At 41.8% G+C, this 24,694-nt stretch overlaps 2 protein-coding genes across 2 annotated transcripts; one reads left to right on the forward strand and one right to left on the reverse strand.

Moving 5' to 3' along the window:
• The first annotated feature begins 14,317 nt into the window (after window positions 1-14,317).
• On the forward strand, window positions 14,318-17,029 carry LOC118795388 (zinc-binding protein A33-like). The gene is made up of 6 exons (XM_036553847.1): window positions 14,318-14,460; window positions 14,818-14,913; window positions 15,025-15,255; window positions 15,405-15,427; window positions 16,048-16,169; window positions 16,491-17,029. Exons 3-6 carry the CDS (start codon window positions 15,172-15,174, stop codon window positions 17,027-17,029), a joined length of 768 nt encoding a protein of 255 aa, XP_036409740.1. The 5' UTR covers window positions 14,318-14,460; window positions 14,818-14,913; window positions 15,025-15,171.
• A 6,111-nt stretch (window positions 17,030-23,140) lies between these two features.
• Window positions 23,141-24,387, reverse strand: LOC118795804 (sphingosine 1-phosphate receptor 3-like). Its single transcript, XM_036554537.1, has one exon. It carries the CDS (start codon window positions 24,302-24,304, stop codon window positions 23,291-23,293), a length of 1,014 nt encoding a protein of 337 aa, XP_036410430.1. The 5' UTR covers window positions 24,305-24,387; the 3' UTR covers window positions 23,141-23,290.
• Between the last annotated feature and the right edge of the window lie 307 nt (window positions 24,388-24,694).

Raw genomic sequence — 24,694 nt, forward strand, 5'->3', positions numbered from 1 at the left:
TTCTTGAGCAAATTTATCAGTTTTTTATTGCTGTATCCAGTCTTCCTTTCCCAAAGGTGCTGTGTCATTGTGCATTGTTTTTGAGCTCCATTTGATACGGCTTTTGAGCTAGCTAGGCTTGATCTGAAGTTACTGTAAGTCAGCAGTAAAGGATGCTGCATAGCCTGTTTAACCACTTTGGTGCTCTAAACATATATATATATATATATATATATATATATATATATATATATATATATATATATATATACACATACACACACTGGGATCCAAAAATATTGGGACACTCACTTTTTTTTCTGAAAATCCACAATATTTTTGCTGCATATTCCATCAGACATTGGGAAAGTCATATTGTGACCATGTTCCAACCTTGTTAGGGTAGCTAGTAACAAGTGTAGTATTAATTACCTCTCATTTAGTGCTTGATTTCATCAAGCTAGTGGATTACAACATATTTAACACCATAATTAATGATGAGCTTGAATTGATCATTACACACAATAGAATTACTGACAACTTTAGCAGAGTTAACCATTCCAATGGGTAGCTGCCTAGTTCTATAGTGTGTTATAGGAATGGTCTAAAAGAGCTCATGGATTTTCTCACAGTCAGGAAGCATTGCAACTTTGGTGAAATTCTTTAGGTATAAACGTATTTTAAATGAATTTTAAAGCTAAATTTAGTTGCTCTTTCTTTACATTGTCATTGCTGCCTGGTAGGCTGCATGCTAGCAATGTCAAAATGTGGCTAAAATTGTAATGAAGTGTTTGTTTTCTGCAAGAGTGGAAGTGTGGACAAATTTCACACATTACAATGGTAGATATATGCAAATGACTCAAATTGTGGAAGTTACCCACAGTCCCTTGCTGAAATGCAGGCCTTATCTTGATATTGGATAGTATATTATTATACGTCTTTATGAAAGAGAATTAAGTGTGATACTCATGTTAATGGAAAAGAATATCAACTTGATTATGATTTATTCTACAGTGCATGTAAGCACAAAGAGTACATACATACAAACTGTTTGTGGTCATAGCACCACTATTGATATTCCAGGACAGCAAAAAAGGTAACTTTTCCTAAGTCTTGACATGGCAATTTATCATATGTAAAACAGCAATACTGAGAATGTACTGGATAGAGGTCCTCAATAAACGGTGAAATTATGTAATTCTAGAAGGGAAGAGATTACGTCAGGAGCTGCATGGGACAATTTTGCTTTCTGAAACTTGACAAAGGTGTGTTTGGTCAAGATATTGTATCAAGTAACAGCTTCTGGGAGAAACACAGCAATGTGCACATATGTATCTCTCCTTTATTACAGTGTGAGTTTCTACTTCAGTGCACACCATCCAGCAGTGGTTTGACAGGGATGCGGGGGTTTATGGTAATTAACCATCATTCCCATGGCAAGGTTATCCATATGCAGGCTATGGGAGCAAGACATCTGAGCTGAAACCTGTCAGGAGTGGATCCAATGAGCAAGATACCATTTTCAAAGGTGGGCAGCAGAGGGCAAACATAATACATTATGTTAATGACAATTTGCACTCAGAAATTAGAGGCAGAATTCTCACTCACTAATGTTTAGCCTCTTTTGAAGTTGGGGTTTCAAACACCTTAGATAAATGAAAAAAAAAAGTTTTTGTAGGTTTGATCAGTATTTCGGCTTCATTAAATTAGTATTTCTGGGAATATATTAATAGATTTTTTCTGCTTGAATTTAGTGCTTTGATTTGAACACTGGTTTCTGCTCAAGGCATTTAAACTTTTGAATCATCACGCAAAGATCAAGACAGATGGGTCTTGTGTACTGTTTGTGGAAAAGCAAGGTCCAAACCCAAAAAGAGTTCTTCAAAGTGTGTGCTCTTTGTGGTCTGTCCTCCGCGGCTGGGGTATCTCTTCTCCTCAGAAGTGGCATCATGTGTCGAGTGCGTAGATTTTGGCAGTCTCTGCTTCCCTAGGTAGAGTATACAGAGTAGCGGATATCCCGTCCCTCAGCAGGACTCAATAATTAATGGCACCCTTAGCCCCCCTGCCCCCCAAGGCCCCCCCCCCTCCCGTTCTCATCTACAGCCAGCCTGCTGTGATTCACCAAGGACAAGGAGATCGCTGTCTGGAGCCCCATGTCCCTCACACCTGATACTGTTCACAAGATAGTTTCTCAGGTTGCTATAAATGGCACAGTAAGGTGCCTTTCGTTCTACTTCGGAGTCAGGTCATTACGTATACCATTATAGTTCATTACCATATTAGCAGTGGGACCTCATCAACATATTTGTTTGATGTCGGCATTTAGATTCTAGTCACTTCTCAGGAGCCGTGTTTCTCTGCACACCACATACATGTAGTAAGAGGTACTACAGCAGAACAAATTTGTCAGTGATCTGTTGCTTTCTGAATTTGCAGATTCCTCCTCCTCAGTACTTCAGGGAGGACAGAATTTCAGCACTGCACAATTTCACACTGTGATGGATTTCTTTTTTCCTCCATGAAAATTCATGCCATGCCTTTTCCGCTCTTTATGGGAGTGTTCCCCTGTGCACCACTGTGAAGGTCCTCCTGCTCGCAAGACTCCACTCACGACTCTGCCCTGGCAAGACTGTGAGAGGAAAGGGGGGAAGGGGAGGGGGGGGGATTTTTTTTTCTTTTTTTGAGTTTCCATGGAAACTATGCCGGCATCTCTGTCAGACCAGGCTGCAGGAGGGGAAATAATAAAGAGAGGGAATATGAGAAGGAGGCAGAAATTATAAAAAAGAGGCATGAACAAAGTGAACTATGTGCTATTTTTGAGCTGTTCCTTGCTAAGAGACAGAATCAAACTTTTTAAAAGCAAGCAGTAGGTAACATGTGCGCTCGTAGTCTTATGAAAGCAATACTGCCTGTTCCTAACTTGAGTGCACAGTACAGAGCAGTGTTTTTTCCACAGTTCAAGTCTGCAGTTTTCAGAATTATAATAAACTGGAATCAAAGCAAAAGATCTGATAGCATTATCAGTGCTGATTTTGAAAATAGTGATAATTATATGATACTTCTTGTACCCAAAAACACAGGACTGTTTCAGCAAAATTTACAATTTTTACATCATGAACACTTATTATGTGAACTATTTTAAGGAATAACAAGATGTGAATGTTTCATGCATTTCATCCATTACACATTTTTTTATTATTAACACGCCATTATGCACAAGATATTCTCTATCTGGGCTAAAGTGTTATGTTTCTGATTTTACGTGTTTGAGGAAAGGAGGGAAAATTTGGCTTGTGCCTGTAGTAATGGCAGCATGTGAGCAAAAAAAAATGTTGTGAAGGCTTGTTGTTTGTTGACAGAAAGAAAACAAGGAAGTGACAGTTTTGCATATATATTCCCTCTCATCAGCAGCAGTAGCACATGAATCTGTTCAAATTAGAGAAGGGGAGAAAACGCCCAAACATGTCATTAGCTTAACAGCTTTTCCAAGGCTGTAATTAAGCTGAGGGTTGACAGGCAGTTGCAAATGTACCTAGCCCTTATTGTAATTTCTCAAAAGCCTACTGTGCAATATCATCTGTGCTTATAGATTTTGCAGTAAAGCTAGTGGGTGAATTTAAGATGCTCTGTGGTCAAGGTCATGGGTAGACCTTGACGCGATAAGCCTTTGTATAGTGAGGTGAATAGACTCTTCCCTGAAAGTCGGCTGTAGGTAGGCGAACCACCCACTCCCAATCCCTTCCCTCTCTTTGGGAAGATCTTGGGTAATAACAATAATCCTGTTCTGTCAGTCTCAAGAATTCCACAGAAGCCATCAAGATTTTTTTGAAACCATGTTGCAATATATATATATATATATATACTGCCCCTGATGTTAAGTCTTGTTCAGCAGTTGAAGCTTCCATCAAATCATATAGCTTAACGTCAGGGGCAGGGGGAATTCTCAAATTAAATTTGAAATGTTTCCTTAATTTAAATTATGCATTTGGCTTCTTTCTCTCACACGTTCTGTTAATATTAATTGGTTACATTTATATAGTGCAGTGTTTCTCAACCCTCTCCTGGAGGGCCCCCTGCTGTTTTAGATCTCGCCCTGCTCCAGCACAGCTGATTCAAATGATCAATTCATTATGAACTCCTGAAGCTGCTTAATAACAAACTGATCATTTGAATCAGCCATGTTGGAGCAGGGAGAGATCTAAAACATGCAGGGCAGGGGGCCCTCCAGGAGAGGGTTGAGAAACACTGATATAGGGTCTTTCAGCCTAATGATCTCAATGTGCTGGGAGCTCAATGTGCTGTGATGGGAGGGACTCACTTCAACCACTAATGTGTAGTACCCACCTGGGTGATGGGTGCAGCCATTTGCACCAAAATGCACACCACACATCAGCTAAGGTGGAGACGAAAGGAATTATTTAGCCAATATTGGATATTTAGCCAATTTTAAGAGCATAGGAGTGAATTTTCATAGTGCCGCATGAGAAAAGAAACAAGTTAGACCTGCAACCCAAGGCTAAATCAGTGACACTAGAATTCACTTAGAATGAATTGCACATCGGCCCAGTCAATAGCCACTTTCTCATTCATTACGGTTTTTCAACAGCTCTGAAGAATACACATCAATGGAGCCGATAGATGACTAGAATTTCCATTTCACACTATACCTAAACACCAGGGACTGAGGGGACTCCTTTGTCACTCTAGAGGAGAAAGTGTGAGTGTAAACGTCCAGTGACCCAGAAAGCAACATTCCAATAAGAAAGAAAACAACAGAGTCAGCCAAGTTTCCAACTTGCGGTTAGCAGCAGCGTGGATGTCCACTCAATTCAAGGTATTACCAAAGATGAGCAAGGGTGTCTTGATTAGATCTGGCTACTCTAAACCATGCCCATTGTTTCTATGTTGCCTTCCTGCATTATGAGAAGGTAGCAAAAAGATGATATTGCAAGTGAAGGAGGTATTCATTTGCAAATCATGCAAGTCCCATCATGCCTTTCAAGGGTCCCATCACAGGCCACAAGAGAAGACCTGGACCTGCTGTCCAGAAAGGAGCCGCTTGAGAGGTGAATGAGCCGTATGATGATTCCTTATCTCTCACAACTACGCCTTTCTTCCATCTCATAACACACTGTTCACTGTTCAGTTCAGAATCTGAAAGGGGTTAATATGTACAGCACTGTAGGCAGAAGTTTGAATGCCTCTGTCAGTGGAGACTGCATTACATTGTATGGTGTCTGAGAGGGGGCTATTGAAGCACTAATGTAAGTATCACTACTATCCATCCAACTGTTAACCAAAGGGTATCTGCAACAAGTGCTGCGAGAGTATTCTCTCCCAATGAGAGTTATAATACTCCCTTGGACTCAGACTGCCTTTCGGTATTCCAGGCCAGAATGTATTTAAAGGTTATCTACAGTTCCATGTGACCCACTGCCCCTTTGGCAGGAGTAATTGCCAGTGCAGTGGTTCCTTATTTATCAGGAAGTCTCATCATACATGAAAAGAGCTGAAAATGTGTGCAGAAATGGCGTCTCTGTTCTTGGCTCGAACGCAACGAGGCACTGGGTGATGCATCACTGTGACCCTATCCCTGGATCTTAATAACTTCTGGCAATCCCAATACAGGGGACAAGAATATACTGTATCATCTCTGCCGGGAACGGGATGATGTATGGGAAGATGGATAGGGAGAAAAGTATATGTGTGTGTGTGTGTGTGTTTGTTTGTTTCTGTGTGTGTGTGTGTGTGTGTATGTGTGTGTGACCAGCTACTCAGAACTCACTTTTAGGAAGTGGGTCTTGCTGAAGATTGCTCTCTTCATCTGTTGGGTGAATAACACCATCAGAAAACTGAGCAGATAGGGTGTTATTTGGAAGCAGTCAGCCCTGCTCGAAGAGGGAGTCCCAGGTCACTGAGTGAGTGAGACAAGACTGTAAACTAAGGCTGGGCATATTAAATGTGAAACTTTTCATCTGATCATGAACCATCACAATAACTGCTCATTTGGGGGGATGTTCATTTTAAGGCTTCACAGCTGCTATGTGCAGTTTCCTTGTAGTTTTAATTGCATCTGTGGCTCCATGCACTGAGCACTTGCAGTGGATCTAACTGTCATTAAGGTTTTTTTAAATTGGGCCGAGGTTATTCTGCAGTGGAAAGGGCTCTGTGCAGCAAAACTGGCTGGGTGTTTTTTTTGTTTTTTTTTTTTTTACCAACCTGATAATGAGGCATTCCACGTAATCCCACATGCCCCGGGCTGTAACATTAAACCAGTGTCACAGCAGAAGGCACATAGTAATGGTGCCATAACAAGCTGCCGTGGCACTGCTGTGCTGTGACTGAGGAAAGTCTAATGAGAAGTTGTCCAAAACGCTGCCTTGAAATCAATGGAAATACGGCTCTGTTATACACGGCCCTGAGAGTGAGGGAGAAAAGTGAAGCAAAATTAACATGCTACCGCTATGGCACACTGATGTCCCAAAGGGACCTCAAATTCCCATCTGCTACTGCATGCTGTACACTTTTCAGACTTCATTCCTCACTGAGGGAGTAGGCTGAGCTGACACCCACCTTGGCAGTCCAAAGACATTGCACTGACCTCATGGTCAGAGCGGTGAAGACCACTTCAATGTTACAGCCGTTATTTGGGGAATATAAACAGCAGTGTAGCGCAGTGGTAAGGAGTAGAACTTATAACCAAAAGGTTACTGGTTCCATTCCTCACTGGGGAACTCCTGCCGTATACCTTCGGCAAGGTGCTTAACCCAGAATTGTCTCAGTAAATATCCAGCTGCCTAAATGGGTAATGTGTGAAAATTGTAACCTGTGGACAAGAGCATCTGCTAATAATGTATTGTGTTGTAAACCACATTCATTCCTTATCTTTGCATGATGAGATTTCCATTTACTCAGCATACTAACTGTCATTTAAGGTATAATAAGTAATCATCATAGTGATGAGGGGCCTTTAATTATTTTCCAATACGAGTGGCCTCTCACTCTATGGAGTTGGTGTCAAGGCAGCTCAACAGCAAAGGCAGCAGCTAGGCGCTGTGTAAGTGTTGTCTTTTGGTATTCAAATGTTAAAGTATAGCTTAATTAAGACATCAATAAACATGAAATTGTTCTGCTTAACTCCAGACAACAATTCTCCCTAAGTGATTTGTTTTGATCACTATATCACTTGACTCATTCCATGTAGCTAATGATTTAGCTATGATCAGTAGTATGTTTAGTTGACCATGCAAACACTTGGTTGTGTTTCTTTCCCTTACTTTGGTGTGAAACAATCTGTAGTGCCTCTGAGAAAGTAAAGTTTCTACAGAGCAACCAACATTGTCATAGTAACTCCAGCTAAAGATAGGTCTGCTTCATTGACAAGACTGCTTGTACCTCATCTGACTGAAAAAAATGATGCTTGCTCCTCAAAATTCTTTTTGCTGCAAAACTACCTAGATATCACATGAAGGAAACACAACTATTTATGACATATTTAGTTGCTATTGGGTAGGCTACCTTCTTAGTTGCCTGGCATAAATTAACAAAAAATTCCATGACTTTGCTACATTATGCAGCATGTGAAGAATCATGGGGGAATTTCTTATCAATGGGGGAGAAAGTAGGGGAAAAGATGTCATTGCAGAATTGAATAGGGGATTTATTTAATAAAAGGAGGAGGTACTGTTGAAAGTGAAAAAATCTGGATTGTTAAATATCTTCTTCTGTGTCTGTCTTCCAATAGGAAAAGCTAAGGCTGTGAACGGATGTAAACTCATGATATCCAAAAACACAGGCAAAAATCACTAGCTATCACGGTGTCACATCCCATCCTCCCCCTTGCCCAGTAATATTTCAGTAATTAAAACAGTCTGGCACTGTAAAACAATAAAGCAAAAGAATGCCCTCTCCACAGGACCGGCATTTCTACTAACCAGTTAGCTAGCTACATTCAGCAATTGAGTAACGCACAGTATGATCAATACTGAATGAAGGATAGAAAATGTAATACAAGGCAAAAGCCTGACAGCCATCACAAAACAAAGATGATCAACTAAACAGCATAAAAAATCCAATATAACTTGTCTTTCATTAAGATATCAGCTGGTATAAATTTTGCTCTGCATATTTAGACAAGGTTAGATGGCATGGACAAATGTTTTTAGAAAGCCAGACTGCAGGGTCATTGTGGTTATTTCTGTAGGAAGGGCCCTACCACAAAGTGCTGTATAAATATGTCATATGCTCAGCCAGCCCATGCCTTACCAGATGGCATACCTGCCATCCCAATTATATCTCAACATGCACTGTTAGTTTAAATCTAACCTGTAATAATGTAATGTAATGTAATGTAACCTCTGACCTGTTAGCTTTGTTGCTATATTGAGAATTTTTGCAATTTTGCAGTTTTCTGCAATGTAGCTCTTTTAATGTGATGTTTATGGCTGGTGTATGTTTTTTTGGCACATAACCCTGGTTTGATATGAAAAATCAAGATCAAATGTACTGTAATCTTGTTAGCATATGGGGCGAGTCAGCTCTTACTTGAATTCCACTGGAGAGGCTGTGTTTCATGTCTGCACAAATCATATATCCCTTAGAACATTTGGTAGTGGATTATGGTTATGTATCTCATGAATAATCAAAATATTCACTCCTGTGATCACCAATTTACATTTTAATGAATTCACTACAGTAGCCACTGTACATACAGTAGTATGGTAATCATGTGTAGTTAACCTATTAATGTTATTGCCGCATCAATACGATGGTCATACATGGGGTCAGGCTTGCATTCAATAGACCTGATGTGTAAATAAAGGTTCACCATCAACCTGGAACACCATCCTCTTGCATTTCTTCGGGCCTGGCTAAATGCAGTGATATTGGAGTCACCATTAGGAAAAGCATAGCACAGAGTACAGAGAAGGAACAGAGTCATACCAAGAGTAACTTTGCTACTCAGAAGAATAGCCCGGCATCGTTGTTAGATTGGTTTGGGTCGGTGCCTCAGTACTGAAAAAACTGAGGAGTTGCCACTGCGCAATGGACTCCGCTGAGGCTGAATTTCCAGCAGAAGTCAAGAGCTTTGCTGACCCCCAGTGGCAGCTTTGGAATAGAGGGTTGGTCATGTGAAAGGATATGGAGAAATTGATAGTTCTGTTGTAGTGTGTACGAAGAGAAAAATTCTGATTAGCAACCAGGGAAAATATTATCGTTCAAACCAGTTAACTGAACAAGAGACTCCAACGTGATATATCTGGTTAAACCGTCATGTGTGCAGTGACAATGATTATGAGGGCAAACCTATAAAAGAACTGTGAATGCAGTTGGTACCTGACTAAATGTTCCAGCATACTTCTAAGCCATGAGGCTCATTCTGGCCAGTGAGATGAGATGGACACACACACACATTCACACAGCTTTTCTGCCACCGTTTGTGTCCATATTGATGTCTCACGTGAAGCACCAACAGAGGCTACAACCACAACACGTGGGACATCAATGCAAAGAGGACAGCACCAGAACATTTACAAAAGCATAAAGGGCAAATGAACTACAAACAAGCATACTGGAGATACACCTTCATGGTGGGAACCTGTTCTCTCTTTTCTATTGAACACATACACATAGTTTGATCTGGAGAGACCATTTATAGTTTTCAAACAGGTCATGACCCGTATCTTCTCTTTGCATATTTGAATCTGGTTTGTTCAGAGCTTGTATATAATAGGACTAATCTGCTGCATTTGAAATTACACAAGGTTTATGGGCTACTGCATGGCTGTGGAGATATGCTGCATTCTAACAGAGGCTTCACGTAAGAAAGGTACAGCAAACAGTGAAACTGACACAGCCTGCAGACATATGGCATTTCTTTGACATTTCCAGTCTTTCCCGTCCATTCCATCTGACAGCAGACAGGCTGAAAAGGAAACTGCAGTAGCATTCACAAGATGCTTGAAAGCGGTAATGCTTAGTGCACAAATAAATGTTGTGGCTCTTGTGTCCGCCCTGATTCCCCTGCAGTGCGAAATTGCAATATCACACTCAATTCTCCAGCATCAAAGCAACATGGGCAAGATTATTCCAGTCAGGCCTCTAACAATACAGCTGTTTTTAATTAAAACTAAAGACCACAATGTTGCATGACAGCCATGTCTATGCATTTGAGGTCTGTGGCTTTTTGTGTCTGGATCAAAGTCCACGCAATCCTGTAAGCTTAACTCCAGGTAAATCCAAGAGGGGCCAGACAGCTACTAATATCACACACAACCGTGTCCCATGAAATCAGTTTTGTTTTCTTACATCAAAACTATTCCATTACGGTAACATTTGGATTAGTTGTAGACTATTTTTATGTTCTTGTCAGAGGCACAAAAACACCTTCCATTGCATTGAACAGTGTACAGATATACATACAGATGTTTTTTCCCGTTGATCAGAAGTGATTCAGAATCTACGATGCAGGAAAACATAAATGTCCAGCGACCTTCAAGTACGCATATATTCTCATATATTCTCATTTGATCTTGACGTGACTGAGATGAGGGAGGGATTTCATACCCCCCCCCCACCCCCCCGCCCCCCTGCTTATGGAGGACTGCCGTGCTGAGCCAATAAGTGAACCTTGGCGAGCAGGCCTGCTCATGCGAACAGCCTTCCCCTGCAGGGTTGTGTGTAGAGTAAATGCCGTCCTAGGAGGGAGAATATATTACAGGCTGCACATACTGCCCATGAGCAAGGCTGAAACCGCTCTGCCCAGTCAACGCTCAGCTCTCTTGAAGAATGCCTACCCTCAAAGCATGCTGCTGCTGCATTAATGTGCAGAACACTGAGCTGGATCTGTCAGCTCTGTTTACATGAGGCATCTTGTGAATGAGTTAGAAGGTCTAGGCCCTGCCATGCAGAAATTTCCTTCAGGAAAGGACTGCCAAGTAGTATGCAGCTGTAGAGTATATGTGCGTATGTGTATGTACACTTTACTAGGTACACTTACCTAGTAGCAAGTTTTGCCCTTCAACCCGAATTAGTTAGGGTTCCAAATAGCTCATTCCACCTTGTCTGTCAGGTGCTCCATTAGATTGAGATCTGGTGGCTCGGGGAGGCTACTGCAGTAAAATGAATTCGGTGTAATGTTCCCAATACCACTCCTGAACAATCCTAGCCTTATGGCATGGTATTCCCAGATGGATACACTGTTACCATGAAGGGATGCACCGGATTGGCAACAACGTTCCGATATCCTGTGGCACTCAAACCTTCCTCTACTCTTGCCAAGGCACTCAGCACACTCCACACCATTATATCACGAAACCACTACCACTGGGCTATACTGTTGACACCTAGCAGGAGATATCCATGAACTCCATGTGGTTTTCTCCATATCCCAATATTTCCATCATCATAAAACAGCAGGAACTTGGATCCATCAGACTTGGCTATGTTTTCTCTAATCCTCCATTGACCAGTGTTTCTGTTCCTTAGCCAACTGTTATAACATATTGACTGCATTATATTAAAGTAATTACAATTTTAATCACCCATATCTCAACATCCACCGACATCCCTGGCCAGTAATATCTGCTGGACAATGCATCTCTGGTCTTCAAGATCCGCTGTGACCTCCATTACGGCTGCTGTGAAATTCCACAAACAACTTTCTGCATTCAGATTTGGTCTTCACAGCCTCTCTGTTTTGACCATAGAATGGTTCTCCGTCTGGAAACGACATGAAACACAACACATTATTACATGTTATGCATCCAGTACTGTGCTACAGCATTCCACCACTTTCAGGTTTGCTCCGTTTTATCCAGTTTCTGTATTGCCACACATATAATAGGATTTTTCACACTTAATTTTTTTCGCTCAGGGCTATCCTTAAAGCTAGGCTAAGACTGACCCCAGGTTAGCTCATACCCATTTCACACACCTGTTCTATAACCCAGGCCTAACACTTAGCCCTGGGTTAACATTAATAGTTTTTTCAATGGCATGTGGTGGCCCAACACCATAATAAGTGATTGGTGTTTTCACCTTTTTGCAACCCTGTGTATGTTGTGTCTGTGTGTTGCAGAGGTTACCAAAAAGATGGCATAAAATTACATGGACTTTGTAGTGTCAGATGTTGTTCTACTGCACAGCTGGATTTAGGTATGATGCCTGAGAAAGTCATAGCATATGGATAACATCCTTGTCATGCCATTCAAACCAGTGAGTGACTACAGATTTAGGGGCAATGTCACTCTTAAAGCCACCTCACCTCCCCCAAGCCAGTGCACATCTCCCTCCTGACTGCCTCATAAACAAGGCACAGGTGTGTCTTTCTAGGTCTAGGACCACCACCCAATCATTGTGGTCAGCTGATCATAGAATAAGAATGGCCAATGAAACCTCTAACCGCTGACATTTCCCTTGAACGAGATTGAAAAGAGGCTGGAAGGTTTCGTAGTTCGCTTTCTCAGCAAACCTGCTTCGTTCAGCAGCTGTATGGCAGCACTGTGCCCAATGCCATTGTCTTTGTTGTAGCTGTATGTGCTGCCTGAGGATTCATTCCACATGTATGCGTACTTGGTACATGCGTCTGCACAGAGGAAAATTTTCATCTCCAAACCAGTTCATCTTGTCGGCAGTGAACTGGATGAACTGAGAGAAAAAGACTCCCATGGAGAGAAATCATAGACACATCTATTGAGAGGTCACGGTGAGGACAGTACTCTCAGCACATTGTGTATAATTGCACGTTGTGTATAATTGTCAAAATGTAAGCACAAGCTCTACATTTTGCTGCATATTCTCTACATTATTTTATTAGCATTAGCATATGTTCATTAGCGTATTATATTGGTGTGAGCATTTCTGTTCCAGACGTCTCCTGCCGATCTGTGGGTCTCCATTCATCCACACAGGAGCTACACATGTGGCAGCAAAAAACAGCTACTGCATATCTGTTTATTTTACATTGGTGATTAAGTCAAGGATGTCAGGGGAAAACAATGAGAGGAAAAAAATCTTTGTTACCCTGACCGTGAGTGGAAAACACTTAGTACTCAATGTTAATGAACACTCTTTCCTGAGGTTATCACTTTTGACACAGCAGAGCAAGACAGTGAGGAGGAGTAGTACTACTGGCACTAGTGGTTAAGAAACTGAACAAATTCGTCTACTAATATTATTATTATTATTATTATTATTAGTACTAGTAGTAGTAGTAGTAGTAGTAGTAGTAGTAGTAGTAGTAGTAGTAGTAATTAATAATAAATTTCCTTTAGTGAATTCTGAGTGAGTTAATCCAAAAGACTATAAAAATTACTGGATTTAATCACCCATAATTGAGCTAAACAGCTAGCTTATTATTCAGCTATTATATCATTACAAAGCTAAATTATTATTGAAAATATATGATTATATATTATATATATATATATATATATATATATATATATATATATATATATATATATATTACTGAATGTAATATTTAAAAAAAAAACATTAGAAGTAAATGTTAAGAAACGCAGAGAGTCAATCTGAAAATGTTTTTACTGAGAAGATTCAATTACAGAGAAATGATGAACTTAAGTAATGAACTGTGCGCTACAGAATTGGTTAGTCTTCCCGATGCGTAAAGCCAGTTTAGTACACAGCAAAGAAAAAATAAGAATTCAGCATGACGTTTGCAAAAGTACATATGCGAGGCACACAAGGGAATGTAATTACAGTTATCATAGCGGAGGAAAAGAAAGAATTTCCTCTTCCTCTTCTTGTAACATAGCATATAGTAGTGGTTTCTTCCTGCTTCTGGCTATGCACCTGCAATGTTATGCCAGCTCTGGGTGTGCCTGTCACAGCTGAGTCACGGCAGCATTTATTTGAGGTGTGCTGGGATTTTTCTGTTGTGCTCTGATTGGACAGTTAACAGTGTGGAATGTTTTGACAAGCACAGAAAGTTTTGTGGCACTGGACGCAAATGAGGGCTCAGTAGTTGGGATGCACTGAAGCAACAGCTGGAGTATTTATCACAAGAAAAGCAACTAATTGTACAAATGTGAAGGAATGGCATCCAGAAAGCTGTACCCATCAATCAGTCGAGCAGGGCAAAGAAAGCCACCCAAACCTACTCTGTCAGAAAAGGATATTTCCTGCCCTGTGTGCCATGAGAAAATCAAGGCTCCTGTCACACTGCCCTGTAGCCACTGCTTCTGCAAAGCGTGTCTGGACCAGAGCTGGAAGCAGTCTCCGACATGTCCAGTTTGCAGGAGAAGAAATTCCATTGCTTTGGACTTTGGCAAGTTCCTCTCACAGGACAGTGGTCAGAAAGAGGCGGAAAAACCAGAGGAGCTTTGCGGTGTGCACGGCGAGAAACTCAGGCTATTCTGTTTGAAGGACAGAACACCCATCTGTCTGGTGTGCCAGACAGCAAAAAATCACAAAGGCCATGACTGCTGCCCCATAGAGGAAGCTGTGGAGGACCGCAAGGTAAGGAAGGAGGGTTCCGATTAAATAAAAGAGAAATAAAGCAGTGAGAAGAACATTTTCCATGCAATATTACAATAACTTGTATTTAGTTATTCATATTTAGCTGCAGGAAACTGATATATGAACTGATTTGTATGATTAGAGAAGTCTATAAATAGCAAAGGAAAAGCAGTGTGATGTTGTCAAAAAACTTGAGTTTTGCCTGGAAAATCCAAGGTTCAGTTTTTTGTAGTATGCACTTCCTTGTAGTATGCGACAGATGTTGCAAACATAAATACATTCAGAGGATCCTTATGGAATGCTACTCTTCAGGTGCAGTTGAGTTTTCCTTCCAGTAAAGAACTGTTTTCATTCTAGGAGGAACTTACAAGTGCCCTGAAGCCCCTGAAGGAGAAGCTAAGAGACTTTAACAAAGCTAAACAAATCCACCAAGAAACTTTAAAACACATCAAGGTATAACATGTACATTTAAGATGTAAGATATATACATATACATGCATACATACATACACATGTGAGTATTTGCATGTTTTCATTTGTTGGTTTCACTGTGTCATATTACAGAGCCAGGTCCAGCACACTGAGACCCAGATAAAGCAGCAGTTCAGAAAGCTTCACCTGTTTCTACGAGATGAAGAGATAATAAGGATAGCTACACTGAGAAAGGAAGAGGATAAGAAAAGCAAACTACTCAACAATAAGATTGAGACCATGACAAAATGGATACAGTCCCTGTCAGACACAATCGGAGGAGTTGAACAAGAGATGGAAGCACCCAGAGTATCGTTTCTGCACGTAAGTTCATTCCACAGCAATGTTTCTGAACAAAGAAGGTGTCACGCAGCTCTCATCTATCATACGGGTGACTTCTTAACTGGCATGTTTTGAATGTTGTTTTGCAGACAAGTTATTTTCTTCTTATATTTTTGTACTTATTTTCTCAGAACTACGAGGCCACAATGAAAAGGTATGTAATATATATACAGATATTTTTAACAGTGTAGGAAGAAGTGCATCTCTGTTTTGTTCTTCTCTCACACTGACCACATTTATGATCTTATTTTGTTAACTATGACTGGTAATCAGTCAGCCATTTTGAACTGCTGGGCAGAGGTCATTGAGCCCGTATTTGGTGAGGATCTGTCTTGGCTTTTTATCATTGCATCACTCTTTGACAATGCCGCTTCCTTTTTCCAGTATTGCACGTTTTTAGAGTTGATTTTTTCTCCAACTCTAACTGGCAGTTGAAAAGCAGTGCTTTCTCAATCCTGATTATGAACCATACTCCCCTTATAAATACTACATCCATCCAAGATAAATTGATTTGATAAATGAAAAAATGGACATACATATTTTTAACAATGTTAAATGAATGGAATGTATGTATGATTATATATTTTACATTCTTGGTGCTTCAATAATTACCCCCAAGATACAAGATTCACTGTATTTGGTTGTCTGTTTTTTTTTTTCTTTTTTCCCGTGAGTATCATACATGTTGTAAATAGCATTATCATAGGAATGACTGATCAATCAGCGTATTGAACTCAGACCCACAGCAACACTGTCTCCAAATTATCATTGTAGCACCCAATGCACCGTGGAGGATCCAGAGAGTCTTTCAGAGGGTGAACTGATTGACACGGCGAAACACCTTGGCTCTCTGAAGTACAGAGTCTGGGAGAAAATGCAGGGGATTTGCCAATACAGTGAGTACAGGGGAGAGGGACCACTGTGGAGAGACAATTTAAGTATATTTCTGTATTCTTTGAGTCCAGGAGTGAAGCGATTCTGTTTCAAATTTCAAATTCAATTATTAGTGTAATAGGTGTTAGTAACTGTTCACAAAGCAGCATATCAATAATTTATACATAATACATACAAATTGTTGCCCCATGCGTTCAAAAACAGAACGTAAGATATATCTCTTTCCTAGCAAGACCTTTCATTTAAATGACCACTTTCTCTCTTTCTCATTCCTCCTCGCTCTTGCTCTGTCTTTCTCTCTTTTTTCCCCCTCTCCGCCTCAGCCCCCGTGACTCTGGACCCCAACACCGCAATGCCGAATCTCCTCCTGTCCGAGGAACTGTCACGGGTCAGCCTCGCAGGTGAGAACCGGCAGCTCCCCGACAACCCAGAGAGGTTCCGTCACCACAGCATCGTGCTGGGCTCAGAGGGGTTCACCGCCGGGAGACACACCTGGGACATTGAAGTGGGGAACAACACTCACTGGGTCCTGGGCGTGGCCCAGGGGTCTGTCAGGAGGAAAGAAGAGGCTGCGGCCTTGTCCTCCAGGCACGGCTTGTGGGCCATATGCCAGATCAATGGCGAATATTCAGCCCTGGCCTCGCCGACGACACCCCTCAGTGTGAAGTGGAGGCCACGCATGATCAGGGTGGCACTGGACTGGGACAAGGGAAAGGTCACATTCTCTGACCCTATCTACGATGAACATATACACACTTACCGGAGTAAATTTACTGAAAAGTTGTTCCCATACTTCCTTACCCTCTGTAAACTCCATCATCTGCAAATTTTACCTCAGAAGGTTTCTGTAAAAGTGGTATAGTTCACATATTCACATATAGATCATTTTTGCAGTAATTTTAGCCATTTTTTTCTCACCATCAAGTCTGAAAATGTCCCAATACCTAGCCATGGGACAAAGGATAGTCCTATGGTTTGTTTCCGTGACAAAAACTGTAGTGGTAGCTTAGCCCTACAACTAGTGTGGTATTCCCAACGGGACACAGGGTTTGCCTATGTTTCACTTCAGCTCAAATGTTTTCTTTTCTGCTTTATGCTCATTTGTTTTCCTAATGAGCATAAAGTCTCTATGTGTGACTGTATGTGTGTATGTTTGATTAATTTCCTACTGACAACATTCATGCAAAGTGTTGACAGGTTTTATACCAGTATGCTTGCTATCCAGTTAACTTAGTTTTGTTTCCTGGTTACCACTGAGTTAAAAAGTTTCCCATTGATCATATGAATGTTGCACGTTACATTTATTGAAATACATTCTGCGTGTCGTAGCTGTGCTACTTGATCTATAGTGTTTGCATAAAGGGGGGAAAAGTGTGGCTAAATGATGTCTCTCCTCCCTGGTGGCCTGTGGCAGGGATGGCCATCAAGCCACTCTGAAATAAAGGAAAAAAACTAAAGAAAAACACAAGATGCCCGTGCAGACAACACAGTTTCAAACAAACATAGGCTAACTGAAGCAAGGTTTATGTACAATTACATTAGACCAAGAACATCTTCTTTAACTCATCAGGTGGTATATAGGCTATTATGGATGAGATAGGCTATTTGTTTATTTATCAGGGATATTGTATAGCATTAAACTTACATATCGGTGTTGGTGACAGAAAGCAGGTAGGTGAACTGTACCGTTTCCTCAGCATGAAACTACAGAGCCATGTGACAAGTATTACATGTGTGGACTCACTGTTCTAACAGTTTGATCACTGGATTTGTGGTGCATTTTTTTTTCCCATCGTCCAAAAATTCCAGGCACATCTGAGCCACATCCTACTAATTAACCCTGTGACTGAGACAAACTGTTGGCAGACACAACACCCCCAATGGGAAACTGACTGGTTGCCTTCCAGATGAGAGCAGAGTAGTGTACAACAACTTGTGTCATAGTGTAGTGTTGTTAGCCGGTGTCATTTCCCATTGGCCGCACTACAGGTGGCCACGCTCTCCCATTGGTGCTCTTCCGAATAAATGCGATGTCTTGACACCGGTAGGACAGCATTGGGTGATAGGCTGTGGGTGATAAGCAGTATCCCTGTCACTTCCATGCTAGCCTGATGGCACAGGTGTTTGTTGCCTATTATTCAGGTATGTGCAATATAGACTGTCGATTAAGTTTTTTTTAATTTTTATGTTTTTGCAGGAAATGCTCACCGCTGCTCTTACAATTTGGTTGTTTGTGAAGCTCATTTTTTCTCGAGTGCCCTGTTTTCTTCTTTTATTGGGTATGTGTTTGATTTGGGCGTAATTCAGACTTAATGTTTTTTTTTTTTTAAAGTCTGCCCTGCTGTATATAATGGAATTAAAGGAATTTGTTTCTTTTTGGTTGGCTAACACCATTTTAATGTTTTTTTTTTCCGATATGTTTTTGTTTGTTGTCATTTCCTAACCAGGCCAAGACAGGCATGATGGGAATTGAGAATTGTAATAAATCTGTGCATAAAAAGGGAAATCTGTGCAGAGCATTCCAGGAGTCGTTACATAGGTTGCGACCCACTGTTTTCTTAGAAATGTAAATATACAATGAAATACACTTTTCAAAATGGTCATCTTTTTCCACAAAGAGATGGAAAGAGATCATCCACCCTCTCTACCTTTTAGATTCACTCTTTGGTAAAACTGTTTGCATCCTTGTCTTCCTCTGTGTCATCTAGACTAATGGTGCTTGTTACATCAACAGCTGCCTGCAAATGAACAGCATATACGCATAAATGCAATCACCATACGTCAACAGCTGCAGAGCGTTCAGTTCAGTGCCAGACAACAGATTAATTGTTTTCGAAATGTGTAGATAACACTTGCCATCACCAGCCTTAGTGTCTGACAAGAAGGTTAGGGACGGCTCCCGCTAGCGAGGCAGAATTTTAGCAAACATCCTGCCAACCCTCTGGTACATCTCCTTATCCTCCAGAAAGGCCTCAGTTGCTGGACAGCTCTCTGTAGGGAGGCCTCTGTGGCTCTCTGGCTCTCTGTACTCGTGATGGAGAGGTCTGCTACTTTAAAATCCACTGCATCCCGTTTGGGGTCTGCCAGTTTTATAGGAGTGCATGGCTCTTTTAAACCCCTGTTATGTGGACCTGGACTGAGAGCCACATTTGGTGTGCCAGACTGACATCCTTCGCTGTGCCCTTGTCATCCAGCATCCATATCATTGTGTCAATGGAGGAAACACTTCACAAAACCTCTCCAGAATGTCTACGAGGAGCAGCACAGGGATAATGGCCCTTGCCAGATTGGTTAGGTTGGGCGGCACCTATTGCCGGAGTACAGGGCTGAAAGCAGGAACAGTTAATGTATAATTTGTCGTGAGTGATCACCTGATTGAATTTCATAAAATCTGCAAACAATGCCTTTTATACAAAGCAAAAGAAGCAGGACTCCCAGGTCTGATTTAGCCTGTGGGAGAGGCAGACAGAAGTAAGTCTCTCCTGCCACTGTGTCCACCAGTGTCAGTTCTCTGGATAGCTGTGTGGATCTCAGTTCCCTCTTTCCGTCTGCTGCAAATTCAAAGTAGTGTTCACCTCCCAGGCCTGTTCACAAAAAAAACCACCAGGGGGCAGTTATTCACCAAAACAATGGCAGAATCCATCGAAACGCTGCATAGAATTTATTGTGCTATCATGTGGCTACTGAACCTGTCTTAGCTCAGCAACCATATTATTTTTTGTCTACCATAGAGTGTAGAGCATGATTTGTTCTTACGTCATAACAAACTGTAACTGCAGATAAAATATGTAGAAAATTTGTTACCTGTACTTTCACCTTCCAGAACATGATCTGGTAAAAATTCACAGATCTAGAATATGATGACAAAATGTAAATGTAAACGGTCACCGCCCTTACGCCGTCTGTCAACGCCTAGAATTTTCTCAATTTCTGCGATACATGCCTTGAATGGAACATGACTACATTAAAAAAGAGGAAAAATCACTCACTGGCGTGGCAGGCATTACGATGAAATGTATAACAGTGAAAAGTATAATTTTAGTATTTTCATAAAATAACGTGAAGCAGCAGCTGGCTGTCCTGAAGTGGTAAAATTGATAGCATGTATCGTTTGTGTGCATGTTTCGTTCCATCTCTCCGCTCCCTTTATATTCCGGTCTCCCAAACCCTATCAGCGGCGTTTTTATTTTTTGTGCCGGTGGAGCCAGACTCCGCCAGCAGATGGCGCTGTTTTGCAAAAACTATGAATACTAGTTGTTTACAATATCTATTTAGGCTGCGACTATCAAAATCATTCTAGCCGTAGTGGTGCGTGCCTGGCATTATTTCGCTTAGAAAATATTTCGTGTGTGTGTGTTGGCTAGATTGCATAGGCTCCATGGGTCTGTTTCACTCCTCCTTGTGCGTTCGGCTTAGTGTGTGGGGAACACAGCCCTTTGCCCCCATGGCCCTATATGGTGAGGCAATGCGGTCGCAAAACCTAAGTGCGTTAGCTCAAAGTTAGTTTTATGCGGAGCAATGGGGCACAGATTCACGGGCCTGTACATAACAGCAAGATTCACATCATTCACATCAGTTAATCAAAATGAATTCGACTGGTATGGCATCCCAGGATCCCTTTCATTCACCTTACGAGGGTAGGCGTTTGCGCAGGCCGCTTTTGATGAACTTCCCAAGCGTTTGCTTTAATCACAGTGACACTGAAAAACACAGATGATTCCAATAGGTTCTAATTAGAAGTAAACAGAAACTATGAAAAACTACTTTGCGCTTACATTTATTCATTCGCTATACTTACCAGACCAGAGATTTATCCAGAGCGACTCAGGGCAAAAAAAGTTAAAAGTTTGCAGCAATTCAAGACTAACTAATCTGAACCATGCTATCTGGTTATCAAATGGAGATTGTCAATAGTAAAGTAAGACATTTCATACCAATCGCTAGGCAGATTTACAAGTGTCTGTTGTTTGCTACAATGTAGGTAGCCCAGCAAGGTCAGTTATAAACAATGCAACATTTACATTGCCACAATCCTTTTCTAAAACTGTAGGATTAATTGTAGCAGAACTATTGCATTAAATTAAGAATTTTTATCAACAGGCCTAAATTTAGGCTGTTTAACTTCAGACCACTTCCTGTAGATTGGTTTAATCTTCTTCTGTACTGTCCCTCAGTTTCCAAACTTTTGTAAATCATGGGGAAGAATAGGAGACATGATTTTTCAAAATTATGTAGTGTTTAAACCCACCTTCAGATAAATCGTGTTTTTTTCACCCGTGCATTGTGTCTTCTCCTAAAGGACTTAAAATGCTCGTACGTATTCACTGTATGTAATCGTAAAGACATCCATTATACTGTCCGTCATTTAAGTGATAAGAAAATTCAGGAAAGTGATCTAAATGTGTCGAAGCTTTCCTTGGTAGGTGTGAAATGAATCAGAAAAGGGCGAAACCATTAACATTCCTCTACCAAACAAATACATACACACATAAATAACTGGAGAGCTGGTGAGCTATTTTGCTGAAAACATACAATTAACATACAAACATACATGATCATCTGCTTACCATCTGCTTACACAATATGGACATACATATGTTTAGACAGAGGGATGCTGTGTGGGCAGAGTTACATGACATCAGTAGATACATCACATTACAGCAGACCATGCATTTTAGCCTTCTGTGATCAGTTTATTTTAATTAGTCTATCTGCCTATTTGCAAGGTTTTTGGGTTTGTTTTTTTTTTTTTTTTACATTACATTACATTATTGGCATTTAGCAGACACTTATCCATAGTGACTTACACAGGTTACAACTTTCATGTTATCCATTTATACAGCTGGATATTTGCTAAGGCAATTCTGGGTTAATTACCTGGCCCGAGGGTACGGCAGCAGAGCCCCCGCGGGGAATCAAACCATAACCTTTCAGCTATGGGCCCTACTCCTTACCATTATTCTACACTGTTTTTGTTTTTGTTTTTTGCATTTTAAGTCTTGAGTCGTCACTAAATATACTTAATGACCATAAGATACTGTATATTGGTAATATCAGCATGGCTTAACCGTATAAATAAAATGTTTATACAAAATAATACACAAGAACATAAAAGAAAGCATTAATATTTGGTCAATGCCACAGAAATATGGAGTGTTCCCTGTCTATATCTAGTGCAATGTCGAATAACACAAAGTATATCTCAAATCCTGATCCAACAGATACGTAATGGTACAGTAATGTGACCTGTGTTGTAACACTTGGAGAAAAGTTACTTTTTCCCTTCATACAGCAATGAACAAATCCACTATAATTATGCCTATTGTTAGTGAACAGCTAAGTAGCTTTGCAGACTTCAGGTGGTCGAAAACCAGTCAGACAGCACGCTCTGTTTTACATCTCTGGCAGCACAAACAGCGAATAGTAAAATCATAATTCATGTCACTGCCATCCCATTTTCATGCACTGTCAGAAAGCATACACTTTTAGTCCTGCATCAAAAATACATATGGCAGGCATAAAATACTGCAAAAGTAGTCATTTTATCAGACCTTTACATATAAACAGTTCAGGGTCGATACATATTTTGCAGTGTTAATATCATACTCTGTATTACAATGTCAATGTACAATGAGTAAAATGTACTTTTTTCCCATTAAGTCTCTGTTGTATAAAATGCACAATGTAGTATGTACAAAATTAACTCTGTGTCATGCCACACAGCAGTGGCTCTGTGGAGGCTGAGCACAGCTGTCTGACCTCATTGTGAAAACACCAGCAGCCTCACTCAGATTAAAGCCATGGGCAGCAGAGCCACGGCTCAGTCTGTTAGTGCATCCATCAAAGCTCTGGATCTGGATCAAACCGTAAGTACGTATCCCCCTTATTCCACACCATAAGTACATACCCTCCTCATTCCTTGAAGATTTAATAGAGAGATTTCTAACCTCCCTAGGGAAGGTACCCTCCTGGTCTTCACTAAGGCTGCAGAGAGCAAGTGGATAGGGCTGGAAGGAAATGAGGGCTTGGGGGTGGTGGAATCGGGGCACTGGTGATTTACAGTTAAAGAGGAGGGGACTTCCCATTGGATGTGAGTGGGCCTTGCTCCCACTGCTCCACTCTGCTAAAGACTGGACCTGCTGTTCTCCACCGTGGGTATGGCCGTGGCTAAGTTGGGGGGCACTGCATTGGGTGGGGGGGAGGTCAGGTGGGGCTGGCCGCAGCAGAGCAGTCTGAAGAAGGCGGCCCTCATCTCCCGGCTGGAGAGGGTGTAAATGAGCGGGTTGAGGGCGGAGTTCAGCACAGCCAGGGTGATGAACCAGTCCACCTGGTACAGAACGGGGCAGCGCCCGGACTGGCAGTCCACGTCCAGCAGCAGCAGCAGGAAGAGGGGCGCCCAGCACGCCATGAACACGCCCAGCACGATGACCACGGTGCGCAGGAGGCCCAGCGAGTGCTCCGAGGGCCGGCCGCGCACGCGCCTGCTGCTGGACGTCACCAGCCAGTAGATGCGGATGTAGAGGATGAGGATGGCCACCAGCAGCGCGGTGAAGATGCTGATGCAGAAGGCTAGGTAGCTCTTGTGGTAGAGAGGCAGCACGGTGGAGCAAGAGGGCAGGCTGCCGATGCAGTTCCAGCCCAGGCTGGGAAGGGCGCCGAGCAGTACGGACACCGTCCAGCAAGCTCCCAGCATGCATAGCAGCCGGCCCCGCCGGGCCACCTCGCAGGGCCGCAGGCGAACCATAGTCATGTGACGCTCGATGCCGATGATCAGCAGGCTGAAAGTGGAGGCGCTAAGGGCCACAAACATGCTGCCCTCACGTGCCAGCCACTGCCACGGCGTCAGGAAGAAGGTGCGGCGGCCGGAGGTGAAGATGTTGACCGCGTACGCCACGCCGGCCAGCAGGTCGGACAGCGCCAGGTTGCCAATGAGCAGGTACATTCGGCTGTGGAAGCGCTTGTTCCTCCACAGCGCCAGTAGCACGGTCACGTTTTCCAGCACGATCAGAATGCAGATCAGCAGCAGCACTGTGATTCTGGAGGCCCCACTGCTGCGTGGGCGGTCCCACTTCCCACAATGATTGTAGTGGGCGACAATCACAGGGTCCATGCCGTACTCCATCACCTGGGGCTCCATCCTGGCTTTCCTCACTTTAGACACCAGAGGGAGCCATTGCGCAGATGACCGTTAACAACTGAACAACTGAGCTCTCCAATTCAACTCCCATGATGTCATCATGAACGTTAAAACAAGACCCTGCCATAACAATATAAATACATTTATAAATAAATCAGATGCATTTAATTAATGAAGAGATTAAGAATAGCAAAGCTTCAATCCTTAGTGCCATGCTTTACTTTGCTTCAAACATAACAAAAATTCTGCTGTATAATGTTGGGTTATTTATCCATATAAAAACTATTGACATTCACCTACACTTTGTTTTGTTGTCAATAAAGCACGACCCAGTTATATTATGTATTAACCCTTTAAAGACGATTGTGCTCACACTTTAAATTATAAAGC

Source organism: Megalops cyprinoides, chromosome 20 (assembly GCF_013368585.1).
Source record: "Megalops cyprinoides isolate fMegCyp1 chromosome 20, fMegCyp1.pri, whole genome shotgun sequence".
Taxonomy (NCBI): domain Eukaryota; kingdom Metazoa; phylum Chordata; class Actinopteri; order Elopiformes; family Megalopidae; genus Megalops; species Megalops cyprinoides.

Bases quoted from the DNA above. Each gene is read 5' to 3' on its own strand.
- LOC118795804 (XM_036554537.1), bottom strand. From the start codon at position 24,304: ATGGAGCCCCAGGTGATGGAGTACGGCATGGACCCTGTGATTGTCGCC.
- LOC118795388 (XM_036553847.1), top strand. From the start codon at position 15,172: ATGACAAAATGGATACAGTCCCTGTCAGACACAATCGGAGGAGTTGAA. The intron at 15,428-16,047 runs GTATGTAATATA...TTATCATTGTAG, and splicing joins TACGAGGCCACAATGAAAAG to CACCCAATGCACCGTGGAGG. The intron at 16,170-16,490 runs GTGAGTACAGGG...TCTCCGCCTCAG, and splicing joins GCAGGGGATTTGCCAATACA to CCCCCGTGACTCTGGACCCC.